Below are 17,035 nucleotides of genomic sequence, written 5' to 3'. Positions count from 1 at the left end.
AAAATCCCTCAAGGGAATCTGAAGAAACAACAAGCGGTGCACAAAGGAATTCATGAAAGAATAATTACAGCAACTTGTGGATGCTTTAAAATAAACAAAACAGTTGTGTTGGCTACGTCTGCCAGCTCCTTTAATTTACAGAACAAGAATGAACAATGAGCAATCAGGATCAGCCTACTCAGCTACAACCAAAGATGGAACCCTCCAACTATTTACATTGGCCAAAATTTGCAGACAAGGAAAAGACAGACTTGCTGAGAGCTGGCCGATGTTTTTAATAGGCTTTAGAATGAATTCCTGCACTATCTACACAATCCAGAAAGGCACATCTGCAGGATATCTGTGGCATCTCTAAGCAGGCTAGGACCCTTCAACCAATTAGTCTGACTTACCACACAGAGACATGCACAATGTAAAGCAAGCAGCATAAAGTAACAACTATAAATCAGGTTTAACTTTTCCACAGAAAGCAGAATAAAGATCAGGAGAAACAAATAGGATTAAAAAAGGAAAATGAAAGTTTTCTGCAACTTCTGCCATCTCCAAAGGGATCCTACTACCAACCTATCTTTACTTCGCCCTCTGCTTTCTGCAGAGATCGGTCCCTCTGTAATTCCATTGTCCATTTATCCCTCCCCACTAATCTCCCTCCTAGCATTTATCTCTGCAGGCAGCCAAAATGCTACACCTGCCATTGATCTCCTCCCTCATGTCCAACCAGGGCTCCAATCAGTTCTTCCAGGTGAGGCAACACTTCACCTGCGAATCTGTTAGGGTGGGTTATCGTGTCCGGTGCTCTCGATGCTGCCTCCTCTATATCGGTGAGACCCGAAACAGAAAGGGGGATCACTTTGTTGAGCGCCTCAGCTCCCTCTGCCAAAAGCAAAACTTCTCAGTGGTCAAACATTTCAATTCCGATTCCCATTCTGACAGGTCATTCCATGGCCTCCTCTTATATCACAATGAGGCCACCCTCAGGGTGGAAGAGCAATACCTTATATTCCGTGTGGGTAGCCATCAAATGTCATCTATAAATTTGCTGATGATACAACCATTGTTGGCAGAATTTTAAATGCTGATGAGAGCGCGTACAAGAGTGAGGTATATCATCAAGATGACTGGTGTCACAGCAACAACCTTGCACTGAACATCAGTAAGACCAAAGAACTGATTGTGGACTTCAGAAAGGGTAAGACGAGGGAACACACACCAGATCTCATAGAGCACTGTAGCTATATTTTATTAGGAGTTTGAAAAGATTTGTATGTTACCAAAAACAATTGAAATTTTCTACAGATGTATTGTGGAGAACATTCTAACTGGCTACATAACCATCAGGTGTTGGGGGGGCGCAGTGGAGAGAGGGTCTACTGCACAGGATCAAAGTAAGCTGCAGAGTGTCATAAACTTGTCAGCTCCATCATGAACACCAGCCTCTGTAGCATCCAGGACATCTTCAAGGAGTGATGCCTCAAAAAGGCGACATCCATTATGAACAACCCCCATCATGCCTTGTTCTCATTGTTACCATCAGGAGGGAGGTACAGAAGCCTGAAGGCATTCACTTAACAATTCAGGAACAGTTTCTTCCCCTCTTCCCATTCAAGTTCTGAATGGACACTGAACCCATGAACTTTAGCTCATGACTTCTTTATTTCAATTTTTGTATTACTTATTAAATTTAACTATTTAATATATGTATATCTAATGTAATTCACAGATTTTTTTTCTGTTATTATGTATTTTGTTATACTGCTGCTGCAAAGGCAACAAATCTCACAACATATGCCAGTGATACTTAAACCGGACTCTGATTCTCCAAACAGATGGCATGAATGTTGATTTCTTTTTCCGGTTAATAATTCCCCATCCCTCTCTCCTCTTCTTCTATTCCCCACTTTGGTCTTTCACCTCTTCTCACTTGCCTATCACCTCTCCCGGGTTCCCTCCTCCTTCCCTTTCTCCTACGTCCACTCTCCTCTCTGATCAGATTTAATCCTCTCCAGCCCTTCACTGTTCCTACCTATCTGCCTTCACCATCACCTTCTAGCTGTCTTCCTTCCTTTCCCCCCTAGCTTTTTATTATAATGTCTTCCCCCTTCCTGAAGAAGGGTTGTGGTCTGAAACACCAACTGTTTACTCATTTCCATAGACGCTGCCTAACCTGCCAAATTCCTCAAGCAGAATTGGGCCATCGGCCCGTCAAGTCTGCTCTGCCAATTCATCATGGCTGATCCATTTCCACCTCAGCCCCAATCTCCTGTCTTCTTCCTATTTCCCTTCATGCCCTGACTAATCAAGAATCTACCAACCTCTACCTTAAATATACCTAATAATTTGACCTCCATAGTGGCCTGTGGCAACGAATTCCACAGATTCTCCATTCTCTGGCTAAAGAAATTCCTTCTCATCTCCATTCTAAACGGGCATCCCTTTATTCTGAGGCTTTGTCCTCTGACCATAGACTTTCTGACCATAGGAAAGATCCTCTCCATCGAGGCCTTTCAACATTTGACATGTTTCTATGAGACCACTCACTCATTCGTCTGAATTCCAGAGAGTACAGGCTCAGAGCCATGAATGCTCCACATATGATAAGCCTTTCAATCCCAGAGCAATTTTCCTGAGCCTCCTTTGAAAAACCTTCACTATCAGCACATCCTTTTCTTAGATAAGGGGCCCTGAACTGCTCACAAAAAGTGAGGCCACACCAGTGCTTTATAAAGCCTCAACATTGCATCCTTGCTTTTATATTGTACTCATCTCATATTGAATGCTAATAATGCATTTGCTTTCCTCACCATTGACTCAACCTGCAAATTAACCTTTAAGGAATCCTGCACAAAGACTCCCAACTCCCTTTGCACTCATTTAGAATTTTCGCTCTATTTAGAAAATAGTCAGCTCTTTCATTTCTTCAGCCAAAGTGCATGACCATAAATTTCCCAATATTGTATTCCAAATGCCACTTCTTTGCCCATTCTCCTAATTTGTCTAAGTCCTTCTGTAGCTTCCTGATCCTCAGCACTACCTACCCCTCCACTTATCTTTATATCATCCGCAAAAGCCATCAATTCCGTCATCCAAATCATTGGCACACATCATAAAAAGGAACGGTCCCAACATCGACCCCTGAAGAACACCACTAGTCATCAACAGTTTTCCAGAAAAGCCTCCCTTTACTCACACTCTTTGCCCTTTGCCAATCAGCCAATGCTCAATCCATGCTAGTATCTTTCCTGTAATACCATTGGCCCTTAACTTGTTAAGCAGCCTCATACATGGCAGCTTGTCAAAAGCCTTCTGATAATCCAATTTTCCACCGTCTATCCAGCTTCTTATTTCCTCAAAGAATTCCAATAGATTTGTGTACCGACATTTTCCCTTAAGGAAATCACGTTGACTTCGGCCTATTTTATCACGTACCTCCTAATACCCCGAAACCACATCCTCAACCATCGACTCCAGCATCTTTCCAACCACTGCTGGAATTCTTTGAAGAAATAACATGCCCTACGCTTTCCTTTCTCCTGCCTCTATCCCTTCTTTAAGACTGAAATGAGATTTACAATTTTGCAGTCCTCTGGAACCATGCCATAATCTATTGACTCATGAAAGATCATAACTCATGCCTCCACAATCTCTTCAGCCACCTCTTTCAGAACCTGGGGTGTAGACCATCTGATTCAGGTGCCTTATCTACCTTCAGACCTTTCAGTTTCCCTAGTACCTTCTCCCTAGCAAAGACAAATTCACTCACTCCTCCCCCCCGACACTCTTAGACGTCTGGCATACTGCTAGTGTCCTCTAAAGAAGACTGATGCAAAATATTTATTCAGTTTGTCCTCCAATTCCTTGTCCCCATTACTACCTCTCCAGCATCACTTTCCAATGGTCCAATATCCACTCTTGCCTCTCTTTTACACTTTATATATCTGAAGATACTTTTGGTATCCTCTTGAATATTATTGGCTAGCTTAACTTCATATTCCATCTTTTCATTCTTAATGACTTTTTTTTTTTGAGTTGCCTTCTGCTGGTTTTTAAAAACTTCCCAATCCTCTAACTTCCGACTAATTTTTGCTCTATTATATGCCCTCTCTTTGGCTTTTACCTTGGCCTTAACTCTCGTCAGCTACAGATGCTTCATCCTGCCTTTAGAATACTTCTTCTTTGAGATGTATCTATCCTGTGCCTTCCAAATTGCTCCCAGAAGCTCCAGTCATTGCTGCTCTGCCATCATCCCTGCCAGCATTCCCTTCCAATCAATCTGGCCAGCTCTTTTCTCATGCCTCTGTAATTCCCTTTATTCCACTGTAATATTGATAGATCTGACTTCAGCTTCTCCTTCTCAAATTGCAGGGTGAATTCTATCACATTATGATCACTGTTCCCCAGGGTTCCTTTATCTCAAGCTCTCTAATCAATTCTGGTTCATTGCACAACATCCAATCCAGTATAGCTGATCCCCTTGTAGGCTCAACCACAGCTGCTCTAAAAAGCCACCTTGTAGGCATTCTAGAAACTCCACAGCAACAACCTGATTTTCCCAATCTACTTGCATATTGAAATCCCCCTTGTCTATCATAACATTGCCCTTTTGACATGCATTTTCTATCTCCTGTTGTAATTTCTAGACCACATCTTTGCTGCTGTCCAGCCTCTATATTTCGCTTACAGTTTCTTAGCTCTACACCTTATGATCCTATAACACCTCCTTCTAATGATTTGATTTCACCTTTTTACCAACAGAGCCATCCCCGCCTATCTGCATATCCTTTTAACAGAATGTGTATCCTTGGACGTTAAAGCTCCCAGCTATAATCTTCTTTCAGCCACAGTTCAGTGATGCCCACAACATCATGCATGCCAATCTGTAACTGTGCTACGAGTTCATCTACCTTGTTTCATATATTGCATGCATTCTAATACAACACCTTCAGTCCTGTATTCATCACCCTTTTCGATTTTGGACCCCTTTTAGATTGCAACAGCCCGTTGACTGCAATTTTGCCCTATCATCAGCCTGTCCTTGTTAGCAGTTTCACTGCACACTGCCTTTGTTCGTAAACCAACTGCCTCACTGTGGCTTCCCCCAGTAGATCATCTCCCTCACCAGTATCCAAAGTGGTATACTTATTACTGAAGGTAACGGCCACAGTGGTACTCTGCACAGGCTGCCCATTTCCCTTCCTTCTCCTGACAGTCACCAGTTACCTGCTTCTTGCAACCTAGAGGTGACTACCTCCCTGTAGTTCCCATCTATGACTTCCTCAGTCTCCCATATGAGCCGAAGGTCATCGAGCTGCAGCTCCAGTTCCTTAACACATTCTCCGAGGAGCTGCAGCTTGGTGAACCTGGTGCAGATGTGGTTATCCAGGAAGCTGGAGGTCTCCCAGAATTCCCACATCTCACACAAAGAACACAACACTGCCCCGGAGCCATTCTTACTGCACTAACTGTGCTCTAACAGACAAGGAGTAAAGAAGAAGAAACTTACCAGGTACTTAACCTCCCCAAGCCTGATGAGCCAAAGCCACTCTTAACACTGGCCTACTCACACAATGGCTGCTTCACTTACCCCTGCCTTATTTTTATTTATCCTTTCTAATGAATCCTGTTCACTGATTGGGGACAGTCCAACTCTGAAAACTGCAGCGAAACGCTGCCTTTTTAAATCTTCAATCGCAGTCCTAAGTAAAATCGCCATTTCTCCTTCTCGGCCTCAGTCCAACTCAAAAACCTGCCATGAAGTACTGCCTTTTTTAACGTTCAACTGCAGACCGAGTGAACACTGGTTCTTCTCGTGCTCCCGTTCACTGATTGCGTGCATTTCCAGCATCTGCAGAATTTCTTGTGCTCATGAAAGGGATAGATTGAACCACAAGGACTTATTAACTTCAAGAGATATGAGATGACCCTGGTGCAAGCAAAAGACAAAAATTAGGATTGAAAAGATTGTCAATAATTGTCTCTTTAACATCATTAAAATTCAGTTGATCCTGAATGTAACATTTGTTTGGTAAGTACAGTAACTATCCAATTTCATGCCATTACATAGCTTTCAATGCAAGGCTTTCTGTCTCCAGTTGTAGCCTATGGCGACTTAAAGATTTTCATGTATAACTGCATAATATGCCCGGTGTGCACTGATTCACCCTACAATAAAAGTGAATACCTTTAAATGCTGATATTCTTTACACAAAATCGCTGATCATCTTTGAGCCCCTCCATTTAATTCCCTTTCTCCTTATTACTTTGTTAAAAGATGACATTATCTTACTGTCAAGGGCAGTCCAACATGACTCCAGACACATGGCTCATTCCATACTGAACCATTATCCTTGTATATATACTCAATTAACAGTGATCATCTGTCAACAGAAGTCACTCAAAGGATTCAGTGAACATAGCATCATATCCCATATTAAAGTAATAGCACGTAACGTTACCAGCAGTGTTCTGCATCTGCTAAGGCACTTGGGGATTGTCAGAACAGATACTTGATGCGACATAATTATACAAACAAGTCAAAAAAGCAAGGGACATCACAGAAATATGTTCCATGGCACACTTTCACAGATACAAAAGCTGCTTACATCTTTTCAGTCAACCTGATGCATGTGTTCTTAATTCAAACAGTTCAAGGATCTAGCTATTCAATGAACAATGTTTTCACCATTAAATGTTGATTCTGAAACAAGACCAAGCAAAAAAGACAGTGACACATAAAAGAAAACTTAGAAATCAGTTGTCACTTGCCATGATCAAGACTGCAATATCATCAACATTGTCAGCAGTAGAACATACTGCCTGTCAGTGGTAGCAAAGACAGGATTGATGGTGACAGTATACCATCAGTTTTGGTGCACAGTCAGTGACATGGATGGCAGGACAAACACCCTCAATGATGGTGATAGTTAGGCAACAGCAGAATAGTTGCACAGTGATGGTGATAGCAGAACTACTGCCCTTGGTGTGTGAGCCAAGTTCCAACTCTAAACTTTTGAAACCTGCAGAGATCCCTGTGGGTAGGGCATGCTTATGCATCTGGACACTACATTCAGTCTGACTCTTCTGCAAACATGAGCTCACAACTCTGAGGGACCAGTCTGTCTTTTACCAAGACTTTTCCAGTCACTTTCAGTCAAGAGTGCTCACACACGACAACAGGACAGCAAAGTACAAAAGAATGGACTGGTTGTGGAGCAGCAAGCTGTACAGCCCCAGGATTAGCTGTAGCTCCAGAAGCCCTGTCTACTTAAGAGGGGTGGGAATGCATTGTGAGCATGAACTCATCTCAAAGCAGCTAGCAGAATTAGTTATTGAGCCCTGGCCTGAAAACACCCTCAAGTAATTTGTCTCTTAGAAAGACCTTCTGGGTAATTTGACACTCCATTGCCTTTCCTCCCCAACCAACTGGTTGCAGCCTTGCAGTTCATTCTGGCAGAGAGAAGTAGGCATCCTATCCCTTTCCACTGGAGAGCTCGGTGGACAACAGTGTGTAGAGTAATCATGTTCAGTAGATTTATCATCTGTTTCACAAACTCCAAGCCACCTGATCAGGTCTGTGTTTCATGGTGTCTGTGGCTCATGAGATTCAGTAACCCTGAATTAATATTTAACGTAGGAGGGGGTGCCTCTCAAGCTCAGGGTACGCTTCAAACCAACAATGCTGGTCATGGGTTTTGGTCACCAAGTGTAGGTAGGGGGAGGGAGGTACTAGTGCATTGTGGCAGAGATATCCTCACTGTTCCGCTCGTGTACCTGACCAAGGTGGCCTGACAGCAGGTGACAGGCAGGCCTATTCATATCCAGTCCTACCCAAGGCCACATTTCATAGATTACCATCATGTCCAGGTGACAAAGCAGTGCTTCTTGTCTGCTGGCACTTCAGAACTTCTGAAATGGGTGGGGTTTGCTGGGTTTGGAGCAAATTCTGCACAGAGGACACTGTTTAATGCCTGGTTTTCATGTTAATAAAGAATAAAACATGTTGGGGAAAGTACCACCAAAAGCATCAGGACATGACCAAATATGACAAAAAGTGGTTCATAATGTAGATCTATAAACAGAAATATTGGAAGGGAAAATTTCCCGAACATATTGGTTATGGCACATGAAAGTAGATATTATAGTGGAGCAATTAAAAATGTGGAAGAACAAGAGAGCAGAATTGAACAGGAACAGAAATCTGAATGGGTGAAGAAAGTGAAATAGCTTATATTATGATAAGTGGAAGTGATGCCACAAAGAGATATGTGAAGTATTGAAAAGTGTGTGTAATGTAGGCTAATTGTTTTGTCTATTATTTATGTCATTTAACTCTAGCTTTTCATATTTTCACCTTCTAATGCAACAAATGCTACAAATGAATTTAGCTTTGGAAACTACCTCATAACAATTTTAGACAAACAGAACTCAGGGATGCAGAATAATTAATAAATTGATCAAATTAAATTTATCCAGCACCTATTGCAGTCTATTAGCATGTCAATCATGCCCTTCCAAATGCACTGACCTAATGATTTCCCTAGTTACACTTAGTGTATTACTCAGGTCTAATGTCTTATGCCCATTTTCAAACATTCTCATGAATATACACTGGCATGCAAAATTTTGGGCACCACTGGTCAAAATTTCTGTTACTGTGAATAGTTAAGTGAGTAAAAGATGAACTGATCTCCAAAAGTCAAAAAGTTAAAGATGAAACATTCTTTTCAACATTGTAAGCAAGATTAGTGTATTATTTTTGTTTTCTACAATTTTAGAGTGAGAAAAAGGAAAGGAGAACCATGCAAAAGTTTGGGCACCCCAAGAGATGTGAGCTCTCAGATAACTTTTACCAAGGTCTCAGATCTTAATTAGCTTTTAAGGACCATGGCTTGTTCACAGTCATCGTTAGGAAAGGTCAGGTGATGCAAATTTCAAAGCTTTATAAATACCCTGACTCCTCAAACCTTGCCCCAACAATCAGCAGCCATGGGCTCCTCTAAGCAGCTGCCTAGCACTCTGAAAGTTGAAATAAATGATGCCCACAAAGCAGGAGAAGGCTATAAGAAGATAGCAAAGCGTTTTCAGGTAGCCATTTCTTCAGTTCGTAACGTAATTAAGAAATGGCAGTTAACAGGAACGGTGGAGGTCAAGTTGAGGTCTGGAAGACCAAGAAAACTTTCCGAGAGAACTGCTCATAGGATTGCTGGAAAGACAAATCAAAACCCGTTTGACTGGGTGGATCGATCACGCTTTGGGCTTGTGTTGCAGCCAGTGGCACGGGGAACATTTCACTGGTAGAGGGACGAATGAATTCAATTAAATACCAGCAAATTCTGGAAGCAAACATCACACCCTCTGTAAAAAAGCTGAAGATGAAAAGAGGGATGGCTTCTGCAACAGGATAATGATCCTAAACATACCTCAGAATCCACAATGGACTACCTCAAGAGGCGCAAGCTGAAGGTTTTGCCATGGCCCTCACAGTCCCCCGACCTAAACATCATCGAAAATCTGTGGATAGACCTCAAAAGAGCAGTGCATGCAAGACGGCCCAAGAATCTCACAGAACTAGAAGCCTTTTGCAAGGAAGATTGGGCAAAAATCCCCCAAAGAAGAATTGAAAGACTCTTAGCTGGCTACAGAAAGCATTTACAAGCTGTGATACTTGTCAAAGAGGGTGTTACTAAGTACTGACCATGCAGGGTGCCCAAACATTTGCTTCAGGCCCTTTTCCTTTTTTGTTATTTTGAAACTTATGTAAAAGATGGAAATTAAAAAAAAGTAATCTTGCTTAAAATACTAAAGAAATGTGTCATCTTTAACTTTATGCCTTTTGGAAATCAGGTCATCTTTTACTCACTTAGCTATTCAGAATAACAGAAATTTTGACTAGGGGTGCCCAAACTTTTGCATGCCACTGTATACAGGTGTCCCCCGCTTTTCGAACGTTTGCTTTACGAAACCTCACTGTTACAAAAGACCTACATTAGAACCCTGTTTTCACTTTCGGAAGGTGTTTTCACTGTTACAAAAAAAATTTAGCGCGCGATAAAAAAAGCAGCGCACGCCCCAAGCAGCCGCTTTCCCCGGATTCGGAACGGCATTCTCACCAGCATTGCTTTAACACGAGCCTGTGAGCAGTCGTTTGCAAGATGAGTTCTATGGTGTTGGAAAAGCCTGAAAGAGCTCGTAAGGGTGTTACACTTAGTGTAAAACTAGACATAATTAAGCGTTTCGATCGTGGTGAACGAAGCAAGGACAAAGTGAGTTTGGCTTGTGGAAGCTGACGAAGATGATGTTGAAGAGGTTTTGGCATCCCATGACCAGGAACTGATAGATGAAGAGCTGATGCAATTGGAAGAGGAAAGGATAACAATCGAAACTGAATGAGTAACGTTAAAGTACGACTTTAATTCTGAAAGGGTATGTAGGTTTAGGGGATATTTTCAAGATTCCTTGAGTGCTTACAAAGAACTGTATGATAGAAAAATGCGCGAGGCTCAGCAGTCAAGCAAGCCTTCCACATCAGCCACAGCAGACGACGAACCTCGACCTTTGACATTGAGGCGGGCAGTCATAGGAGAAGATGAGCTGCCTGCTCTAATAGAAATAGACGACGAGATGACACCCCAGTGTCCCACCACCCCAACACCCAGGCCGCAGACAGACACTGTACCGATTTGCGGAGAATGCAGCAGTAGCCCAGGAGGCACACAGCACATCTTTAAGAAAAAAGCCAAAATAAGCATGCTAATTAATTAGGTGCCGCCCCACACATAATTGTCAGCCCAGATCAGAGGCGATGCAATCGGCACTAATCTGGGCCGAAAATTACGTGTCGGGCAGCACGTAATTAATTAGCATGTTTATTTCGGCTTTTTGCTTAAAGATGTGCTGGGTGCCTCCCGGCTACCACTGGACCCTTGCGTGCTTCGCAACAATGTATCGGTTGGTGGCCCCAAGGGTGGGGGCCACTGCACCACCCAGCCTGCGACAACTCAGTCTAACACACCATCATCAGTGTGCTCGGCGCTGTTTTCTCAATTCCGGTAAGTGATACTACACTGTACATGCATTATTTCTACTTATCGGCTGCGTATTTTTACGTGTTATTTGGTATGATTTGGCAGCTTCATAGTTTAAAGATTACTGGAGAGCGCTTGCTCCGTGTTTTTGCCAACAGTGCTTGCGTGAGATTTTTGCTACGGAGATCTGTGCCGGCAATGATTGTGGAAAAGTATTTCTACTTTATATAGGCTGTGTGTTTATCATATCATTCCTGCTTTTACTATATGTTACTGTTATTTTAGGTTTTATGTGTTATTTGGCATGATTTGGTAGGTTATTTTTGGGTCTGCGAACGCTCACAAAATTTTCCCATATAAATAAATGGTAATTGCTTCTTCGCTTTACGACATTTCAGCTTACAAACCGTTTCATAGGAACGCTCTACTTTCGGATGGCGGGGGAAACCTGTATTTTAGAATCAACAACTTTGGGAACTACTGCACTATTGCCTTTCCATAATGTTTGATTAGAAGTTGAGAGGTTTCATGGGAAGCTACCCGACCAATCTGCCAGACAGTAAGGTTCTAAAGACACTGGGTAGCCACTACCTGTCCACATTTGCTGATGGCATAAGCTCAACAGGCCACAAGGAGATGTCCCTGCATTTCTTTGGAAGTTATGGCATACACAGCATCTAAACCTGCCAGATGCCATCGGCAGAAGGTGGGGCATGTTGAATCTGGACTCAAATTTTCATGAGTCAAATACTGCTAAGCTTGGTTGATATAGCCCATACCACAAAATTCAGATGAAAGTGAAGATCTATTGACTTACAGATATTGACACTTAACAAGATGAAAAAAAAAATATTCAGTCCCCCAAAGTAGGTGTAGGGTGCTGAAAGATGGAGGAAAAGTGGACAAAATGGCACCATTATGAAGAAATTATTAACAGGGTGGAAGGGTCCTTTTTGAGGTCGTGCACTCCATCACAAAACACACAAAATGCTGGAGGAACTCAGCAAGCCAGGCAACATCTATGGAAATGAATAAACAGTTGACATTTTGGTCCAAGACACTTCATAAAGGAGAAAATGTTAGAAAGAGGAGGGAAAGGAGGACAAGCTAAAAGGTAATGAGAAAAACCAGGAGGGTTGGGGGTGGAATGAAGTAAGAAGCTGGGAGGTGATAAGTGTAAAAAGCTAGAGAAGGAACCTGATAGGAGAGAAGAATGGATCATGGGAGAAAGGGAATGCAGAAAGGATCATGGGAGAAGAGGTAAGAGGCCAAAGTGGGAAAATTAAGTGGAGGAAAAGGGAGGGGGAAAACTATCGGAAGTTGGAGAATCGAAGTTCATGCAAACAGCAAGGAGGCCACCAAGATGAAATATGATGTTGTTCTTCCAAACTGAGTGCGTCTGCATCATAGCGGAAGAGGCGGCCCTGTACCGGCATGTCAGAATGGGAATGGTGACAGGAATTGAAAAAGTTGGCCACCGGGAAATTCCACTTTTTACAGATGGAACTGAGGTGCTCAAAGTGGTCCTCCAAGTGGTCTAGGTAAGGTCTCACCAGTGTAGAGGAGGCCACATAGGGAGCACTAGATACAATAGACGACCCCAACAGGTTCACAGGTGAAGTGTTGTCTCACCTGGAAGGACTGTTTGGAGCCTGAATGGAGATGAGGGAGGAGGTGAATGGGCAGGTGCGACACTTGTGCCAGGAGGGAGATAGGGAAATTGTTGGATGCGGAGGCTCATGGGATGGTAGATGAGAGCAAGTGCACTCCATCCACCACTTGTATAGAGACTCAAGGTTCTCAATACCCTTCTGAATACTTCTTTCTCCACTTCGGGCATTTGTGTGTCAGCAATTCCTTGGAGTCAGTAGGATGCTACATTTCTTCGCAAAAACATTCAGCACCATCTTGAATCTTTTTCTCTGTCTGCTCTGTAATCTTCTTCCCAAGGCAGCTCAAAAAGAAATATTTGTTTCAGAAGTCAAGCATACAAATAATGTGGCCGCCCTAAGCACAGCCAGTTGAGTTCAGCTAAGTTCAATTAGGGCTTTAACCCTAGGGCCGCTGGCCTCAACAGGATGCTGACACTTGTTTGCCTATCCTTCCAGTGAGTGTTCAAACATTCTTTCCCAATTTGTCCTTGTACCACTACACTGCATATAACAAAAAATGTAGACCACTTCCCATATTTCAGGAGTCATCTCTCAGCAAAGGCAGATATCTATGATGAGATTCACAATTGTCTTTAATATACTAGCACAACCTTTGATCATTTTAGGTAAGGGTATCTAAAGGCCAAGACCTCAAGACGTTGTGCAAATAATGCAACCTAAAGGTCAGCATTGATCCCCACATACTTCAGAGTTAATATTATAAGGTGGAATCCACAGCAGTCAAATTGCACTCAGCAAGCTCCAATAAACAATGCAATCATGATCAGATAATCTTTCTAGAAAATGATGAGCAAGGGCTTAGTAATGCTAGGGCAGACTGGATGGAGCTTGAACTTGAAATAGCTTACAGATGTGGCAGGGGAATGACCTTGCATAACAAACTACAGCCACTAAACCACAGCAAAACCCCACAGTGAAATCTATTTGAAATTTCAGAACGTCTTATTCAAAAGATACATATGGGAGGGAACAGATCCATGGACATCGGACCAAATAATGAAAAAAACAGAAAATCAAAATCCTGTAAAGGAGGAAAAAGAGCAACAGCTGGGAATGTAGAAATAAAATGATGAATGCCTGGCACACACAATTCTAACAGTTCCATGATCTGATAAATTTTCTGATTTAAAAATAGCAGAAAAATTATGAAACTAAATATCAGAGAAACTGGAAGAGCATTTAACAAAATTAATATTCAAAATTAGCTCGAAGGTAGGAAACAGATAGTGGTGGTTGAAGGTTGTTTCAAAGAATGGAGGCTGGTGATTAGTGGTGTGCACCCTTCTCACAGATTCCCTTATCGAATGAATTTAGACCAGTTTGCACTATAAAGGGAGAGCATGAGGTCAAGTTCTTTGTTGCTTCGTTTCACTTTTTGGTACAAGCTGACACTGTCTGACCCATACTTTCATCAGCATCTAATAAAGCACCTGTAACCATAAGTTTTGCAACTCATTCTTGACTTCTGAAAAACCTTATGGACACATCATCAGATCTAACAGAAACTTTAATCCACATATACAGTGCTTAGCCAAATTGGCAGCATAGTTAGGAGGACAATCTTATGGAAAGTGTAAGAGAAAACATTTCTAATACACTCCATGCATACCAACATATGTCCTTGTATACCAGTCACCAAAAGCAATTTGCAGACAAAACAGTTAAAGTGACAAATGGTCACTTCATAGTGACAGGATTCAAGTGTGGCAGCAAAGGTGAAAAATTAAACTACAAAGTTAGAAATCAAAGAATAGTATTAACTCTGCTTCTCTTTTCACAGATTTCGGCAGACCTGCTGAGGATTTCAGCATTTTCTGTTTTACTACTGGAGGAAAGATGACTTGTACAGTTATTCAGAGCCTTAGTGAGACCACATTAGGAGTACTGCTGGCAGTCCTCACTATAAAAAGATATACTTGCCATTGAGGGAGTGCATTAAAGTTCACCCAGAATGACTCCTGGGATGGCAGAATGTTCACATAAGAGCGAAGGTTAAGGAACAGGATAAAGTTCAGTCTCATTTCTGAATTAACTGAGGTTCTCTGATGATGATTAAATAGTTTAAGATGTCACAGTTCTCTCATATGAGAATGAAAAGGGAAAAAAAATCCTGGCACAACATTAATAAAGCTATACAAAAAGCTAAAAGGTAATACTTTTACCTTAAAACTAATGCTGTAGTTTTTCCTTCCTGCCCAGAGATGGAAAATTATTGGCTTAAAGTTATAACAATTCATTTTCAATCAGATATCTATCTCATTGTTATCTATCCTACGAAAGAGTTATTAGAATTGACAGGTCCCTTTACGGAGGTTAAGTTTCTCATCCTTCACAAACTTACAACATACATATTTCCTAGACATTAAAAACAAACATAATTAAGAGGAACTTACCAACGTGACAGCCAAGTGCATTACTCTCTCATGTTGATCAACATAATAGACACTATCTTGATACCACCTATCACAGTGCAGATAATTGTACATGCCAAAAACACGCATATGGTCCAAAGTATACTGGTCCTCTCGCAGTTTCACCTCGGCTACAGCTAAAAAGATAAATCAGAGGTATAATCAGAATAACTAGTGACAACTCAAATTCTTTTCTTAAAAGATTTTGTTTCTGATCAGCTAATAAATGGAATACTGGCCATAGCTAAATTACAGAATGCAATGACAATGAAAAAAATGTCTACTGCACAAAAAAAACACTACAGTTCTTGTGATTACTGCATGTGACATAACATAATGCAACACTGTATATTGAACATGTCTGGAGAATCTTCCATTCTTCCACTTGTTGAAAAGTGTAGCCAGATGGGTTAACTAAACTTTCCTGCACCAGTTCATTTGTTTAATTGTTCTGATGATAATGGAGCATCTAGCTCTTCACAGGGTTTTTCTTTAATGCTAACTTCTATTCATCACTCCTTCCAAAAGATGCTGAAGCATATTTCAGTATGTTTATGGATGTCACCAATTTTCCACTACTCACACATAAGATCATAAGACATAGGAACAGAATTAGGCCATTTGGCCCATCAAGTCTGCACTACCATTTCGTCATGGCTGATCCAATTTTCCTCTCAGCCCTAATCTCCTGCCTTCTCCCTGTATCCCTTCATGCTCTGAACAATCAAGAATCTATCAACCTCTGCCTTAAATATACATAGAATATAGAACATAGAATAGTACAGCACACAAGGTTGTGCCGACCCTCAAACCCTGCCTCCCATATAAGCCCCCACCTTAAATTCCTCCATATACCTGTCTAGTAGTTTCTTAAACTTCACTAGTGTATCTGCCTCCACCACTGACTCAGGCAGTGCATTCCACGCACCAACCACTCTCTGAGTAAAAAACCTTCCTCTAATATCCCCGTTGAACTTCCCACCCCTTATCTTAAAGCCATGTCCTCTTGTATTGAGCAGTGGTGCCCTGGGGAAGAGGCGCTGGCTATCCACTCTACCTATTCCTCTTATTATCTTGTACACCTCTATCATGTCTCCTCTCATCCTCCTTCTCTCCAAAGAGTAAAGCCCTAGGTCCCTTAATCTCTGATCATAATGCATACTCTCTAAACCAGGCAGCATTCTGGTAAATCTCCTCTGTACCCTTTCCAGTGTTTCCACATCCTTCCTATAGTGAGGCGACCAGAACTGGACACTGTACCCCATAAATATACATAAAGACAGCCTCCACAGCTGCTTATGGCAAAGAATTTCACAGATTCACCACTCTCAGGCTAAAGAAATTCCTTACCTCCATTCTAAAAGGACACCCCTCTATTCTGAGGCTGCGTCTCCTGGTCTTAGACTCTCCCACGATAGGGAACATCCTCTCCACATCTATTTTATCAAGGCCTTTCACCATTCGATAGATTTTATTGAGGTCACCCTTCATTCTCCTAAATTCTAGTGAATACAGGTCCAGAGCCATCAAAGACTCTTCATATGACAAACCATTCAATCCTGGAATCGTTTTAGTGAACCTCCTTTGAACATTCCGGTGCTGGTAAAAATAGGGTAACAGGAATTTCTGCTGCACATTAGGTGACCGTGTAGACCAGCGGTCCCCAACCACCGGGCTGCAGACCAGGGCCAGGCCGCAAAGTATGCGCTACCGGGCCGTGAGGAAACGATATGATTCGGCGATATGAGTCAGCTGCACCTTTCCTCATTCCCTGTCACACCCACTGTTGAGCCATTACGCATGCCAGGTCATTACCCACGCATCATCCGCGTCAGCGCAGGAAGGAGATCAACTCCTCGAGCTTGCAAATGAGGACGGGCTGAAAAGTATGCTTGACATAACATCTCTGCCGGCATTCTGGATCAAAGTC

General features: G+C 42.1%; 1 protein-coding gene across 3 annotated transcripts in view; it reads right to left on the bottom strand.

Annotated features, from left to right (window-relative positions):
• The window catches only part of nudcd1 (NudC domain containing 1), a 182,514-nt gene that overhangs the window by 118,234 nt on the left and 47,245 nt on the right, over positions 1-17,035 (bottom strand). For 2 of the 3 annotated variants that reach the window (XM_072260768.1, XM_072260776.1), the window contains exon 2: positions 15,088-15,242. The exons of the other annotated variant lie outside the window; for it this stretch is intronic. In XM_072260768.1, coding sequence (XP_072116869.1) covers positions 15,088-15,242 — 155 coding nt within the window. The remainder of the gene's footprint in view (positions 1-15,087; positions 15,243-17,035) is intronic. 3 annotated transcript variants of the gene reach the window in all.

The sequence above is a fragment of the Mobula birostris genome, chromosome 1, assembly GCF_030028105.1.
Source record: "Mobula birostris isolate sMobBir1 chromosome 1, sMobBir1.hap1, whole genome shotgun sequence".
Taxonomy (NCBI): domain Eukaryota; kingdom Metazoa; phylum Chordata; class Chondrichthyes; order Myliobatiformes; family Myliobatidae; genus Mobula; species Mobula birostris.
Note: the sequence above shows the minus strand (reverse complement) of the source record. Positions and strands in the feature narration are given on the sequence as shown.